The 15,403-nt window shown below is 45.7% G+C and overlaps 1 protein-coding gene across 1 annotated transcript; it reads left to right on the top strand.

Moving 5' to 3' along the window:
• Nucleotides 1-13,880: 13,880 nt before the first annotated feature.
• LOC129067933 (40S ribosomal protein S10-like) lies at nucleotides 13,881-14,393 on the top strand (the record flags this gene model as incomplete). Its single annotated transcript, XM_054570204.1, has 1 exon — nucleotides 13,881-14,393. A coding segment is annotated over one exon (513 nt), but the record flags the coding sequence as incomplete, so codon positions are not given.
• Between the last annotated feature and the right edge of the window lie 1,010 nt (nucleotides 14,394-15,403).

Genomic DNA, 15,403 nt, shown 5'->3' with positions numbered 1-15,403 from the left:
ACCATGGAAAGCTGAAAGGACAGGAAGGAGCAAGGTCCCCAGTGATAGCAAAAGGCTGCTGGATTCAGCTTCACCTGAAGCAGTTAACTTTGTATATTTTAAAATTATTTGAGCCCTTCTACTGTTTAAGCCAGCGTTTTTTGTTACTTGCAACTAAGTATCCCTTCCTGATAATGCTGGTCTCTGCTGCAGAGTATCAAGGCTCATTCTCATGTGGAAGCTGAGCCCTGACAGAGGTTACGCACAGGGTTACAAAGGACGGAGTGCTGCTGGGCGCACATGGCATAGGGCCGGGGCATCTGATTCATGACGGACATCTCAGGCTGCCAACTGCCTGGTGACTTAGGGTCAGGAATTCAGTCTTCCTGGAGCCTGTGGCAGGAACCTGTTTCCTCAAAGGAAAAGAGTTACTTGTTCAAAAGCTCTAAGACAGTGGGACTTTCCCACCGGGGGTTTGCTGCAGGTGAGCCCATGCAGCGTTATGACCTGGCCCGGATGCTCTGAGCACTACTGAACAAAGGCTGAGGGCAGAGGCACCTGCACGGTGCAGGACCCTCGAAGCTGGATGTCAGAAGAGTTGACCTTGAGGCTGCTTTCAAAATCCAAAGAAGGCCATGGAGCATGTGCTTCCTTTTCATGGGTGAGAGGCTTCAAGCTGCAATAAATTCTCCTTCACTTTGAAGGAGAGTATTCCAGCACACTTCAGACCATGGACCTGTGGGGTCCTCACTGAGGTGGCAGGTCCTGACTTATGTCACCCAAAAGGCCCTCGATTTTCTCTCAGAAACTTGAGAAATAACTCCTGGAGAGGGTAAGGTCCCACTGACCTAGAGTAGAGTGAATTCAGGTGGGAACTGCGTTATCCCTGATTCCTGAAGTGCCTCTCCTGCCTACAGACCATGTGGCATTCCTGTCCTGAGGTGTCGGAGTTAGCCAGTACTCATTTAATGTCTCCTCCACTTCGCTTGTGCTCAGCCCTCCAGGTAAAGGGCAGCAGCTGGATGGGAGACTCACTGTGTCCTCTGTTCACTGTCACAGCAGGTCCTGCTCAGGGGCACTGCCTACCCTTGCATGTGTGAGGGTTTGAGTTCTAGACTCTAGTGAGGCCTCAGCAGGTTGCTTGCTCATTTAATCACTAGGGACCCTTGATCACTTTCGCATGTCCAGGTATCTGCGCCCCTGGACGATTCCCTAGCCCCATCCCCACCAGCCCTCTGCCTGTTAGAGGATGGCCGCACCCCCCTGCCCAATTTTCACATGACGTCACCTGTGTGGGGCTCCTCCCACCCACTCAAGATTAAAAATCCCATCCACGATAGCCCTTCTGCCGAAATTCTTGGAGACGAAGGCTGAGCCCATTGTAAAGATTTGGGAGGTACTGCTTAGTGAGGAGTTTGATGGTCAGCGGCATGTTTCACACGCGGCCACGGAAATGTGCTTTGCCGGTTGTAGTGCCCGTTATTGACCACGGCCCCGCTGCTGCGCTCTGAGTTCTCTGCTGGATTCGTGTCCAGGCCACACTTTCCCAGGCTGCACCCAGCCTGACTGGGCTGGTAGGCATAACCAGGCAGGCCCATTCTATGGGGCGTGGGGCTCCTCTTACCAGTGACTCTGGCTGCGTCAGCCTTGCTGCAGTCTGGGACTCTTCCTTCCCAGCCTGCCTCCCTTCACTCTGTCCTTCCCATTGGTCAGAGTACATGGTGATCTGATGGCTCGCCCCACCTCCTCCACCTCCTTCCCACCATTTTCCCTCATATGGATGTTTTCTAATTCTTTCTTGATATTTACTTCCCGGAGGATTCAAACTCACACATTTCATATCTTAAGTAGATAAGAGGTTCATGAATGTTTGTTACATTATTCTTTTCATAAAAAAAGATTTTATTTATTTTCAGTGAGAGAGGAAGAAAGAGAAGGAGAGGAACATTGATGTGTGAGAGAAATAATCGGTTGCCTCTTGCACATGCCCAACTGGGTCCTGTCCTGCAACCCAGGCTGTGCCCTGATTGGAATCAAACCAGCGACCTTCCGGTTTTCAAACTGACACTCAATCCACTGGGCCACACCAGCCAGGGCTGATATATTATTCTTTATACCTCTTGTATACCTGAAATGTGGTACTACTTTTTTGATTGCGGAGATTAGATTAGGATCCTCACTGACAGCGTCCATATGGGGAGTAGGAAGGCAGAGTGTCCTGGAATTGACGGATCCATTCAGCATTCCCATCTCTAGTAGTTCTACTTTCCTTCCTCTAATTGTGCTAGGGATTTTCTGGTCCTTTTAAGCCAATTATTGTGGATCATCCTTTGGTCCAGATTCTCATTAGTGACTTCTCATAGAAGTTATGAAAAATGTCAGAACTTCTGCCAGTGGCCTGAGAGAGTACCCTGAATGCAAAATTTCTAGGAATGACACTCATATCAACAAATATAGCCCAATCCACACTTCTGTCCCCCGCTGCTTGATCAGGGTACCCTCAAAACCCATTATACATGTATTCCTTGTACCCTGGAAATATAAACCAGTAAATTCCCACAATTATTTCTGGGTGTAACTTTCCTCGACCCTTGATTCTTTGTCGTATCATCCAGGAGAAACACTGAGGGGGTGGGTCATGAGGGAATTCAAGGGTGGGTCAATAAACTACTTAGGGACTGAGTGTCCTCCAAGTCCTCCATAATCCTTCCAGATACTGCCATTCTGAAAGGATATTAATGCTGTCTGACACTGTCCTCCCTTTCACAGAAGGGACCTGGTGGGCTATGGATTCAACTGACCCTGTAATTCAGTAAGTTCAAACTCAATCTCTAAGTTCAGCCTTCAGCAACTTCAGTTCTATGACTACATGCAATAAAAGATTCTTTCAGCTTGGTCATATAAGGGCCCTGAATTTTGTTCTGTGTCTTGAGGTGAACATTTTGATTTGAACTTGTCATTTTCTTGCTTTAAATTATCCAATGTTAGGAACCATCATCCAGCCTCTAGTCCCAGCATTCCTCACCCCTTATAAATCGGCCCATGGCAGCTGCTAGTCTTTCACTTTCAGTTGGCGTGCGGTCCCTGGTGGCTGGAGGGTACAATGTGATTAGCTGTTCACCACTGGGTAGCATTCGTATCCTCTGTTCTGTTAAATAATAGGAACCTATTAATTTTGGCCCCATAGAGTTAGGAAAAACAATTCCAAGTAGCTCACATATCCCTACAGGTTTTTCATGAATCTAACTCCTGGCACTAATTTTTGAATTGAGATTATCAGGTTGCAAGAACCAAAAATTGACTGTGAAAAAGTGAAACAAGAACAGGAACTTTATTGAAGAGACAGCGCAGCAGGTCACAGAATGGAAGGAAAGGTTAGACGACGGGTCTCAGGACCGACAGGACCGGGGGCTGCTCTGGGGACCTGAGTAGCATGGCAATCTCTCTATAGGGCTCTGCCACAGGGCGCCTCAGCTCTTAGCACCTTCCCTCCCAGAGTGTCTCCACTAGAGACGCAGATTCTTGAGAGAGATTCTGATTGGCTAGACGGGGTCATGGACTGAACCCTACGTTGAGGGACACAGCTGTAGTGATTGGCCACCTCCCAGAAGAACACGGTTGCTAGGGAAACTGTGCCTCACCCCCTACCCCAGGAAATGATCCTAATCGGACTAAACCTGAACGTGGATTCCACATACCACTTCCTTTCAGTTCTGAACCTTTTCACATTCTGTTCCCTCTTCCCGGAGGGCTCTGTTCTTCTGTAAGCCTTGGCATAGATGTCACGTTCCCTAGGAAGCTTCCATGAGGTTCCAAGCCTGGTATAAATCCTCTTCCTAAGTGATTTTATAGCATTTCCCTCCCTGTACTGTAATCATCAGTTTACTTGTCCTTCTCTCTCACTGAATTGTGAGCTCAGTGATAGTAGGGATAATGTTTGCTTTGCTTACAGTTATAATCCCCAAAGTTGACATCATTCATGGCACATGGTAGGTCTTCAATAGGTATTTGTTGCATAAATAAAGGATGAGGATCTGGCCCTTTCACTCACCTTCTGTGATCTCAGGGAAGGCCCGCCCCTCTGAGCTTTAGTTTTCTCATTCTTGAAGCACAGAGTTGCAGTAGATCTTGTTCAAGGATAGTATGATGGCAAGAAAGAGAAATCCACTCAAGCTAGCTCTGTGTGGTAGGGGGTTGCTCTGAGGAGCCAGGGGTGTCCACAGAACTTGAGGCCCTTGCCAGGAGCTGGAAAGTGTCAGAGAGCAGCACAGACACCTGATTCATCTGCTCCTTCCTGGGGGTCATGTTGTCTCATGCCTACCCCTTCTTGTGCTCCAGGTCCCTGCTTCTTGTCTCTGTTCATGGATGACAATGGCCTGTCTCTTCAGCCTGTGTGGCTCAGGTCACTCCAGCTACTGCATTATGGGTTAGGGTCTCTGGGAGGCAGGCTGTGGGGTAGAGTTTATCATGGAGGGTGTTTATCCAGAATGTTCTCAGAGATTGACACCTGCAGGAGGAGAAAGGGGGATGCAGGAGTTGACAGAGGGAGAAGTTGGGTTCTGACACTGTCCCAAAAATGTTCTCAGTTGATTTCATGGGAAGCTCTGGACCTGGAATAGTGAGGGGACCAGACCTTTAAAACACACGCCCTCCCCCATTAGTCATTGGGTGCCAGCTGCCCAGGGAAGAGGGCGTGACTTTGACAAGGCAGCTCTCTTCAAAAGAGGCAGTCCTTGAAGGGACGACAGCTGAGAGATGGCTTGTGTCTCATATAGACACTTCCTGCAGCTGGGGGACTATGTCCTTCATTCCTAAACAAGGATCTGGGCAGCGCATCCCAATGTTCCCCATGTGAAACCAAGTCCAAGGCTTAGTTCACGTTCTTGAGCAAGAATCTGGCTCAGCTCTCAGTCAGGTATCCACTCTAAAGGCATAAAGCTGTGTTCAGGCAGTTGCCAAGTTACTTGGGACAAATAACCCTTCAGCTAGGGATAGCAGGGGACCAAAAAGAGGGCGTAGTATGCAGAGCCTCCAAACATATCCTCCACAAGTTCAGTGATAGGTAGGACAAAGTTGCTAAGATCAGGGGCTCTGGAGCCACATGGCTTGTGCTGGAGTCTAGGAGAGCAGCCAGCAGTGAGTAACAGGAAGTGACGGCAAGAGGCTTCAACAAAGGAGGGCTTTGTTTGGTTCATCCCAGAACAAGCCTGGGAGAAGGTAGTCCTGGACAGCTACAGGAGCTTAAAGGTATCACTGGGGACCTGGGATCCTTCTATTTTCCTGCTCCATCATATTTAGCATGTTGATTTTGTCCTCATCATTATAAGGTGACTGCTGTACCTTTGGTCATCACATCTGTGTTCCCCTTCAGTAAGGGGAAGGGCGAAGGACAACCGGAAAGGAGCAGGAAAGAGGAGGGCAAAGGGTTCTCCTCTAGATAGGCTTTATCATTTTATTTGGAAAGGAATGCCTGCTCCAAGGACTTTCACCTGTTGTTCACTGGTCAAAATTATGTCACAGGCTACTCCTAGCAGCAAGGGAGTCTGGGAAGATGAGCATTTCATCTTTCTAGCTGTGGAATAAGGGAAGGGAGGGAAAGGGGGCTTGGTGATAGCTTTTGGATGGTTCACCCACTGTGTGTGCCACACCGCTTACTGCCTGTATGATTTTGGGCAAGCCATTTAACCTCCAGCCTCAGTGTCCCCATCGATAAAATGGAGATAATCATAGTAATTACGCCATTAATGAGTTCATACAACCACACTTGGTCTGTGGGAAACCCTCTGTAAACATTAGCTGGTATCATGACTGATAATCCATGATTCCAGAGGTGGCATCTGAGGCACAGCAACAGTGTGTTGGGAGTGAGGTGTCTACCCTGCGTGGCTCTGTCCTGGACAACACAGGTCTCTGAGGTGTGGGGGACATGCCCTGGGGCAGCAGGTGGGGCCGGGATTTGGTTTCGGTTTGAGGTGTTTGGGGTATGAGACAGGGGCCCCCGGACTGGGGATGCAGCTTGGTGTGTGTGTGTCCCCACACCTTGGGGTGTGGCAAGGTACCCTTGAGGGCTGGGGCAGCTCAGTGGGAGGGTGAAGATAGCATGCGACAGGCTGGCTGGGCCCCCTCTGGCTGATACGGATTCATTTTAATGAGTCGAATTTGGCCCTGAGGCCCCAGTGATTCATTTCTCTTCTTCACTGTTGGGGAATCAGAACAAATCGATTGTGAGCAACTTTAATAAATTGATTCGATTTGATGAACCAAAATAGCAAAAGAGAGGGAAATATGGATTGCTTCAAGCCATACAGACAGTGGTTTATCTCAGTTTTGTAACCCTGTCCAGTGGTGGCTTCAACAATTAAGTGCAGTGAGGGGGCTAAGTGATGTCTCCTCCCCAAGCCTGGCTTATTCATAGAGGAACCCATGGCCCATGTGGTTGGTGCACTCTGCTTCTCAAGTGCAGATGCTCTTGGGGACCTGGGACAGTGTGTGGGCCAGGCGCCAGGTGGCTCGGGTCGTGCAGGCAGCCCCCACAGCTGTAGACCTGCACGCACATGCCAATACACACCTCCCACGTGTCCACACACAGTTCAGTCAAGAAGGAGGCTCTTCCACTCCAGCACTGGGAACACTGTTGCATGTGGATCCTCAGCCTCTACCCACACTGGCCCCTCACCACTTCCAGCCTCAGTTTCCCCCTCAATGACATGGGCGTTGGAACAGGCCTCGGAGGGCTTCCGTTAGCTGGTGGCAAGCTCCTTGTGAGCCACCCAGCCTTTTATCAAGGCTTGCCTCGCTTTGGCGTACTTGCTCTCTCCCTGTGACCCCCACTGCTGTCCTGCCAGCTGACTCGAGTTTGTTGCATCTGTTCTCAGAAAAAGACCCAGTTCCTAATGACCTGGCTGCATGCATGTGTTCTACGTCTTCTCCCAAAGGACCTGCAGCTTGACTTTCTCTTTGCCAGGTCCCTTTCACAGGCACCTGGTGGAGAGATTAAGAGCCCAGCTCTGGAGCCCTACAAGCTGCATTTGTGTGATCTTGGGCCAGTTACCTTTCTGTGCCTCAGTTTCTCCATGTATAAACTGGGGCATAAGAGTAGAGTCACTGGGTGGTTGTGTTTCGATGACTGAAAATCAGGTGGCGCTGTGCCTGGCCTGCAGTGAGCACATGGAAGTGTCAGTAGACTTGGGAGTGTCAGTGGGTGATGGGGACAGGTGAGGGGTCCCCTAGGTCAGGCAGGGTCAGTCAGGGTGTTTCATCCATGGCTGCGTATGGGAAGCACCTGGGAAACTGGTAACATATTAAGATCCCTAACAAGGCGCTCTCTGGACCACTCAAATTGGCATCTCTGGGTGCGGGCAGGACATCAGGATTGCGAAAGCTCTCCGGGTGATCCTCATGCGCAGCAGGGCTGGAGCCACGGGATGAGAGAATTACGGGGAGCAGCAGGTCTAGGTGACAGACCAGTTCAAATGGGGGCCACACGGGATTACCAGCCAAGCACGACTGCCAGGAGGCTTCCTGGAGGAAGGGGAGAAGAGGTGAGGGGATGGGGTACATGTAGTGGCTGAGGTGCCAGGGGCTCAAAGGCACAGGTGGCAGTGGGACACCCTCTCTCCTGTCTACCTGCTGCCTCGCCCTCCTGGTTCCTTCCAGCTGCCGATGTTCCTCTGCTCTCCTGTCTTCCGCCCCGTGTTCCAGCTATTACCTGCCTCCTTAAGTAAAGGCAGACTGCTGCTCAGCTCGTGCCCAGCACTCCTGACGGGGCCGTTAATATTCCAGGGAAGATTAACTTCTCCTCTTCTGCCCGCCCTACAACCACTGGGCATTGCCTGACCTGATGGATCAGGGCCTCTGGCTCAGGCAGAGATGCCTCTGGAACCCAGGTAGACCCCTGGCTGAGATCGCCTCTGGGGCTTCGGTGCTGTCCTCCCTCTGAGGGCTTTTCCAGATTTCACCTGTGAAAGTAGAACATGAATGAGAGGGAGTCCAAGGGAGGCTGAGCGCAGCCCTGTTCAGTGCTGGGACTCTGCATGAGATTGTATGGGGTCTAATTTGGCTCAGAGAATGCAAGGGACTTACCTAGAGTCATGTGGCAGGAGGGGAACCCCGGGCTTCTGACTTTTGCCCCAGTGATATTTGCATGTAGGACCCCAGGGTCCCCAGTTCTTCCTCAGAGGCCTCCTGGCATGGGGCAGAGGTGTGACAAGAACTGTGTTCTCTGGGAGCTGCTGGAGGCAGGGGCTTCAGTAAGCCCTGCCCTTCTCACTCGGGCCCCCGACCTGGACCTGCTACCCAGTGATGAAGGACTGTGGGCTGGGTGAGCAGCAGCCATGCTGCCCCAGGAGGCCCAGGCCTGGCTCCTCCCCCAGAGGTGGTCTCTGGTAACTTCTTTCCTGCCTAGTGGTTGCAGAGGCTCTGGAGGGGGAAAGCGGGAAGCCGCGGAAAAGGGAATTGAACCCCTAAAGACTAGTTTAAAGACGCACCCTCCCTCGAATCCCATTTATTCTCTGCCAGGCTCCATTTCCCAACCGTGAGTGGGCATGTATATCACCCCACTTCCACACTGTACCTATCACATAGTACACACCACAGAGATACCCCTGCAACAACACACACCACTCGCCATACACCCTCACACATCCTACACACACACTCAAGTGCACACAGAACTCATCCATTTCTGGGCTTTCAATTAGCACATATATGCTGCTGATGCTCAAATCCGTGTCTCTGGACACAGCCCTGGACTCCTCTCTCTATGGCAGGGTGGCCCCCGATGAAACCTGTTTCCTGGTAGTCACGCCTGTATAATCCTCTCCTCTTGAACCTGCGCTGGCCCAAACCACATGGCAGAAGTGATGTCGTGTGACTTTGAAAGCTGGAGCATTAGAAGCCTTGCAACTCCTGTCTGGGTCTCCTGGAACGCTTGGTCCCAGATACTTCTTAGAATCCATCCTCCCTGCTGTGAGAAGCTCAGGTCCTGCCAACAGCCCCAGTTGAGCTCCCAGCCATCATACACATTCCTATTGTTTCGTGTTCACTGCACACGCCCAGTGCCCATACCGTCCTGTCCTTGGGGCCTCACTCTTTCTTTTTTGTGTTCTTGCATTTTTGTACTTTTGCAGCTAAATATAAAGAATCTCACCCATTTTTTCTAAGGGAACCAGCTCCTCTATCCAGATAAGCTCTTACCTTCCCAGACCTTGGGGCCTTGGCATGTGCCTTCCGCCTGCCCTGCAGGGAATGCTGTTCCTCACTCACTGCAAGGCTGGCTCTTTCTCATCTGCTAGGTCTCAGCTTAAATGTCAATTCCCTACAGAGGGTAAAATGGTGAGACTTTGGGAAAAAAAAATCTTTAAAAAAGTTAAATTTACATATGACTCAGCAATTGTACTCCCAGGCATCTACCCAAGAGAAATGAAAACATACATTTTCACAGACTTGAGTGTGAAATGTTCACAGCAGCTTTATTCATAATAGCCAACAATTGGAAGCAACCTAATTGTCTCTCAGTTGGTGAACAGATGAACAATATGTGGTCTATCCATACAATGGAGTGCTATTCAGCAAAAGAAAGTCATGGACTATTGGTACATGCTACAACATGGGCCTTCAAAACATACTAAGAAGTTTTTTTTCTTTTTTATTGTTCAAATACATTTGTCTCCATTTTCCTGCCACCACTTTCACCTGCCCTGCCCACCTCCACCCTTAATCCTTCCCCGCTTTGGCTTTGTCCATAGGTCCTTTATACGTGTTCCTTGATTTGACCTTTCCCCTTCTCTTCCCCGTTACCCTCCTTCCTCCTCCCCTCTTGTTACTGTCAGTTTGTTTTTTCTTTCAATGTTGCTGATTATATTTTTCTTGCTCGTTTGTTTTGTTGATTAGGTTCCATTTATAGGTGAGATCTGGTATTTGTCTTTCAGCCCTTGGCTTATTTCACTTAGCATAACGCCCTCCAGTTCCATCCATGCTGTTGCGAAGGGTAGTACCTCTTCCTTTTTGCTGCATAGTATTCCATTGTGTAAATATACCATAGTTTTTTTGTCCACTCATTTACTGTTGGGCACTTAAGTTGTTTCCAATACTTGGCTATTGTATTGTCCTGCTATGAACATTAGGGTGTATAGGTTCTTTTGAATTGGTGTTTTGGGATTCTTAGGGCATAATCCCAGCAATGGAATTGCTGGGTCAAAAGGCAGTTCCATTTTTAGCTTTTTGAGGAAATTCCAAACTGTTTTCCACAGTGGCTGCACCAGTCTGCATTCCCACTGACAGTGTACTAGGGTTCCCTTTTCTCCACAACCTCACCAGCACTTGTTTGTTGATTTGGTTATGATGGCCATTCTGACTGATTTGAAGTGGTATCTCTCTGTGGTTTTAATTTGCATCTCTCTGATGGCTAGTGATGCTGAGCATCCTTTCATATGTCTCTGGGCCCTGTGTACGTCTTCCTTGGAGAAGTGTCTGTTCAGGTCCTTTGCCCATATTAAAATTGGACTGTTTATCTTCCTGGAGTGGAGTCGTGTGAGTTCTTTACATATTTTGGAGATCAAACCCTTGTCCGAGGTATCATTGGCAAATATGTTTTCCCATACAGTTGGCTCCCTTTTCATTTTGCTGATGTCTTCTTTAGCTGTGTAGAAGCTTCTTATTTTGATGAAGTCCAATTCGTTTATTCTTTCCTTTATATCCCTTGCTCTAGGGGACATATCAGTGAAAATATTGCTGCACGGAATATCTGAGAGTTTCCTGCCTATGTTTTCCTCTAGAACTTTTATGATGTTGTGACTTTTATTTAAGTCTTTTATCCATCTTGAGTTTATTTTTGTGTATGGTGTAAGTTGGTGCTCAAATTTCATTTTTTTTTTTAAATGTAGCTGTCCAGATCTTCCAGTACCATTTGTTGACGATGCTATTTTTACTCCGTTTTATTCTTCTGCCCCTTTTGTCAAATATTAATTGATCATCGAGACATAGGTTTATTTCTGGGCTCTCTATTCTGTTCCATTGATTTTGTGTTTGTTCTTATGCCACTACCAGACTGTTTTGATTACAGTGGCCTTGCAATATATTTTGATATCAGGTATTGTGATCCCTCCAACTTTGTTCTCCCTCAGAATTGCTTCAGGTATTTGGGGTCTTTTATGGTTCCATATAAATTTTTGAAGTGTTTATTCTATGTCTGTGAAATATGTCATTGGTATTTTAATAGGGATTGCATTGAATCTATTAATTGCTTTGGGTAGTATGGACATTTTGATGATGTTAATTCTTCCAATCCATGAACATGGTATATGCTTCCATTTATTTGTGTCTTCCTTAATTTCTTTCATCAATGTTGTGTAGTTTTCTGAGTACAGGTCTTTTACTTCCTTGGTTAAGTTTATTCCCAGGTACTTTTTCTTGTTGCCATGGCAAATGGGGTTTTTCCCCCGTGATTTCTGATTCTGATATTTCATTGTTGGTGTACAAAAGTGCCTTCAATCTCTGAATATTGACTTTGTATCCCACTGTTTTGCCAAATTCACTTATTAAGTTGAGTAGGTTTTTGGTGGAGTCGATGGGGTTTTCTATGTACACTATCATGTCATCTGCAAACAGTGAGAGTTTTATTTCCTCCTTTCCAATCTGGATGCCTTTTATTTCTTTTTCTTGTGTGACTGCTGTGGTTAGGACTTCCAATACTATGTTTAATAGAAGTGGTAAAAGCAGACAACCTTGTCTTGTTCCTGATCTTAGTGGGAAAGCTTTTAGTTTTTGCGCATTTGGTATGATGTTGGCTGTAGGTTTTTCATACATGGCCTTTGTTATGCTGAGGTATGCCCCCTTTACTCCCACTTTGCTTGAGTGTTTTTATCATAAATGGATGCTGTACCTTATTGAATGTTTCTTCCACATCTATTGATATAATTGTGTGATTTTTGTGTTTCCTTTTGTTTATGTGATGTATTATATTTATTGACTTGCGAATATTGAACCATCCTTGCATCCCTGGGATGAATCCCACTTGATCATGGTGAGTGATCTTTTTAATGTATTGCTGGATGGGGTTTGCCAATATTTTGTTGAGGATTTTAGCATCTATGTTCACGGTGGTATTGGCCTTTAGTTTTCTTTCTTTGTTGTGTCTTTACCTGGTTTAGGTATTAGGGTGATGCTGGCCTCATAAAAAGAGTTTGGGGGTCTTCTCTCTTCTTGGATTTTTTGGAATAGTCTGAGAACAACAGGGATTAGCTCTTCCTTAAATGTTTTGTAAAGTTCTCCGGTGAAATCGTCTGGTCCAGGGCTTTTGTGTGCTGGGAGCTTTTCAATTACTGCTTCAATTTCACCAGCTGTTATTGTTCTGTTCAGGCTTTCTGCTTCTTCATTCAGTGTTGGAAGGTATATTTTTCCAGAAATTTGTCCATTTCATCAAGGTTTTCAAGTTTCTTGGCATATAATTGTTCATAGTAATTTCTTACAATCCTTTGTATTTCTGCAGTATCAGTCGTTATTTCTCCTCTTTCATTTATGATACTATTTATTTGGGTCCTCTCTCTTTTTTTCTTGATAAGTCTGCTTAAAGGCTTGTTGGTTTGTTGATCTTTTCAAAGAACTGGCTCCTGGATTTATTGATCATTTAAATTGTTCTTTTAGTCTCTATGTCATTCAGTTCTGCTCTGGTCTTAATTATTTCCATTCTTCTACTTGCTCTGGGCTTTGTTTGTTGTTGTTTCTCCAGTTCTTGAAGATGTAGGGTTAGGTTGTTTATTTGAAATGTCTCTGTTTTTTTGAGGTAGGGCTGTATTGCTATGCACTTCCCTCTCAGGACTGCCTTTGCTGTGTCCCATAGGTTTTGGACGGTTGTGTGTTCATTTTCACTTGTTTCCAGAAACTTTTTGATTCTTCTTTGATCTGATTATTGACCCATTCATTGTTTAATAGTGTGCTATTCAGTCTCCATGAGTTTGAATGTTTTTGAGTTTTTTCCTTGAGGTTGGTTTCTAGTTTCAAACCCTTGTGATCAGAGAAAATGCTTGTTATGACTTCAATTTTCTTGAATTTGTTGAGGCTTGTTTTGTGTCTTATCATGTGGTTTATCTTTGAAAATATTCCATGTGCATTTGAGAAGAATGTGTATTTTGCTTCTTTGGGATGAAAGGTTCTATATATATCAGTTAAGTCCATTTGATCTAATGCGTCGTTCAGTTTCACAATATCTTCATTGGTATTTTGTTTGGAAGATCTCTCCATTGTTGACAGTGGAGTGTTAAAATCCTTTACTATAAGTGTGTTGCTGTCTATACCTTTCTTGAAGTCGTCCAAGATTTTCCTTGTATATTTGGGTGCTCCTATGTTGAGTGCCTATAGGTTTACAGTGTTTATGTCTTCTTAATGGATTCTTCCTTTGAGTATTATGAAGTGTTCTTCTGTGTCTCTTTTTATTTCCTTTGTTTTGAAACCTATTTTGTCTGACATTAGCATTGCTACCCTGACTTTTTTTTCCTGTCCATTTGCCTGGAATATTTTTTTTCCATCCCTTTACTTTCAGTCTGTGTAAGTCCTTTGTTCTGAAGTGGGTCTCTTAAAGGCAGCATATGTGTGGGTCATGTTTTCTAATCCATTCAACTACCCTACAAAACATACTAAGAAGTTAAACTTACAACATCATATTATGACCCATTATGAAACTTCCAGGAACGGCAAATATATAGAAACAAAGTAGATTAGTGGTGACAGGAAATTGACAGGGATTGACTGTATTTGGGCTTAAGAAGCATTTTTGGGTTGACTGAAATGTTCTAAAACTGTATTATGGTTGGCAGTTTTCACCACACAGTAAATTTACCAAATACTGAATAGGACATTTGAAATGGGTGAATTTGGACATATAAAAAATAACTCATTGCTTTCCATCTCTGGCCCTGGATGTGGTGTTGATGCCTCAGAAGAACTGTATTGCCATTTATGAACTCCTTTTCAAGGAGGGAGTGATGGTGGCCAAGAAGGATGTGCACATGCCTAAACACCCCAAGCTGGCAGTTAAGAATGTGCCTAATCTTAACGTCTTGAAGGCCTTGCAGTCTCTCAAATCACGAGACTATGTGAGGGAACAGTTTCTCTGGAGACATTTCTACTGGTACCTTACCAATGAGGGCATCCAGTATCTCTGCAATTGCCTTCATCTGCCCCCTGCGATCATGCCTGCCACTTTGTGCCACAGCGGGCCTGAGACTGGCAGGCCAAGGTCCAGAGGTCAGGAGGGCAAGCAACCTGCAAGACTCATGGGAGGGGAAGCAGACAGACTCTTACAGAGAGCACTGTGTGCTGTGCGCCCTGGGGCCAACAAGGGAGCCCAAGCTGGGTCAGCAACAAAATTCCAGTTCAGAGGTGGATTTGGTTGTAGACATGGTCAACCACTTCAGTAAAGTTGGAAGGATTATTTTATGTTGAATAAACTAATGACCAGAAATTAAAAAAAAGAAAAATAAAACAACTCATTAAAGCTGTAAAGGAAAAAAGGTATTAAAAGAGTCATTTCCCCAGAGCAGCTTCGCCGGCACCTATTCCGTAGCCCCCTTGCCTGTCTCCTGGCCCTCTGTTTCTCTATAACCCTTATGTCAACTAGAAACTAGGTTTGTGGGCGATCTGTTTCATGCAAACCTTCTCCTCTAAAATGGAGCCTCCATGGGGAGGGCCTGGCTCTATTTTCTTTTAAGCAGTTTTATTGAGATATACCACATTTTGCCATGTATAATGCACACCCATGGTTTTGTGCACATTATACATGGGGTAATCCTATGTATAATGCGCGCCCTTATTTTCCCCTCAAAAACAGTGAGCATTGTACACAGCAAAATATGGTAATTTATATACCATACAGTTCATCCACTTGAAGTGTAAAATTCAATAATATACTGAATTACTATATTCACAGGTCAGTGCAATCACTACCACAGTCAATTTTAGAACATTTTCATCACCTTGAAAAGAAACCCCCATCCGTGACTCCCCTCAGCCATAAGCAACCACTAATCTACTTTGTCTTTATCGATTTGCCTATTCTGGACATTTCATATAAATCACATAATATGTGGTCTTTTCTGGTTGACTTCCTTCACTTAGCATGATGTTTTCAAGAATCATCCATGTTGTAGTGTGGAACAATACTCCATTCCTTTTTATGGCTGAATAATATTCCATGTTACAATGTACCACATTTTCTTTATTTATTAGTTAAACATTTGGGTTGTTTCCACCTTTGGCTATTATAAATGCTTCTATAAATAGTTGTGTACAAGTTTTTGTGAGGACATATGTTTTTATTTCCCTTGGTTATAAACTGTTAACCAATTCAATGCCAACACAAATCCCCAGTTTGGGGTGTGGTGAAGAGGAAATTTTATTTAGTGCAAATAGCTCAGTTGTGATACAGCAT

Source organism: Pteronotus mesoamericanus, unplaced genomic scaffold, assembly GCF_021234165.1.
Source record: "Pteronotus mesoamericanus isolate MK-2021 breed Mesoamerican mustached bat unplaced genomic scaffold, CSHL_Meso_final contig_20, whole genome shotgun sequence".
Taxonomy (NCBI): Eukaryota; Metazoa; Chordata; class Mammalia; order Chiroptera; family Mormoopidae; genus Pteronotus; species Pteronotus mesoamericanus.
This window is presented reverse-complemented; position numbering and strand designations above follow the sequence as displayed.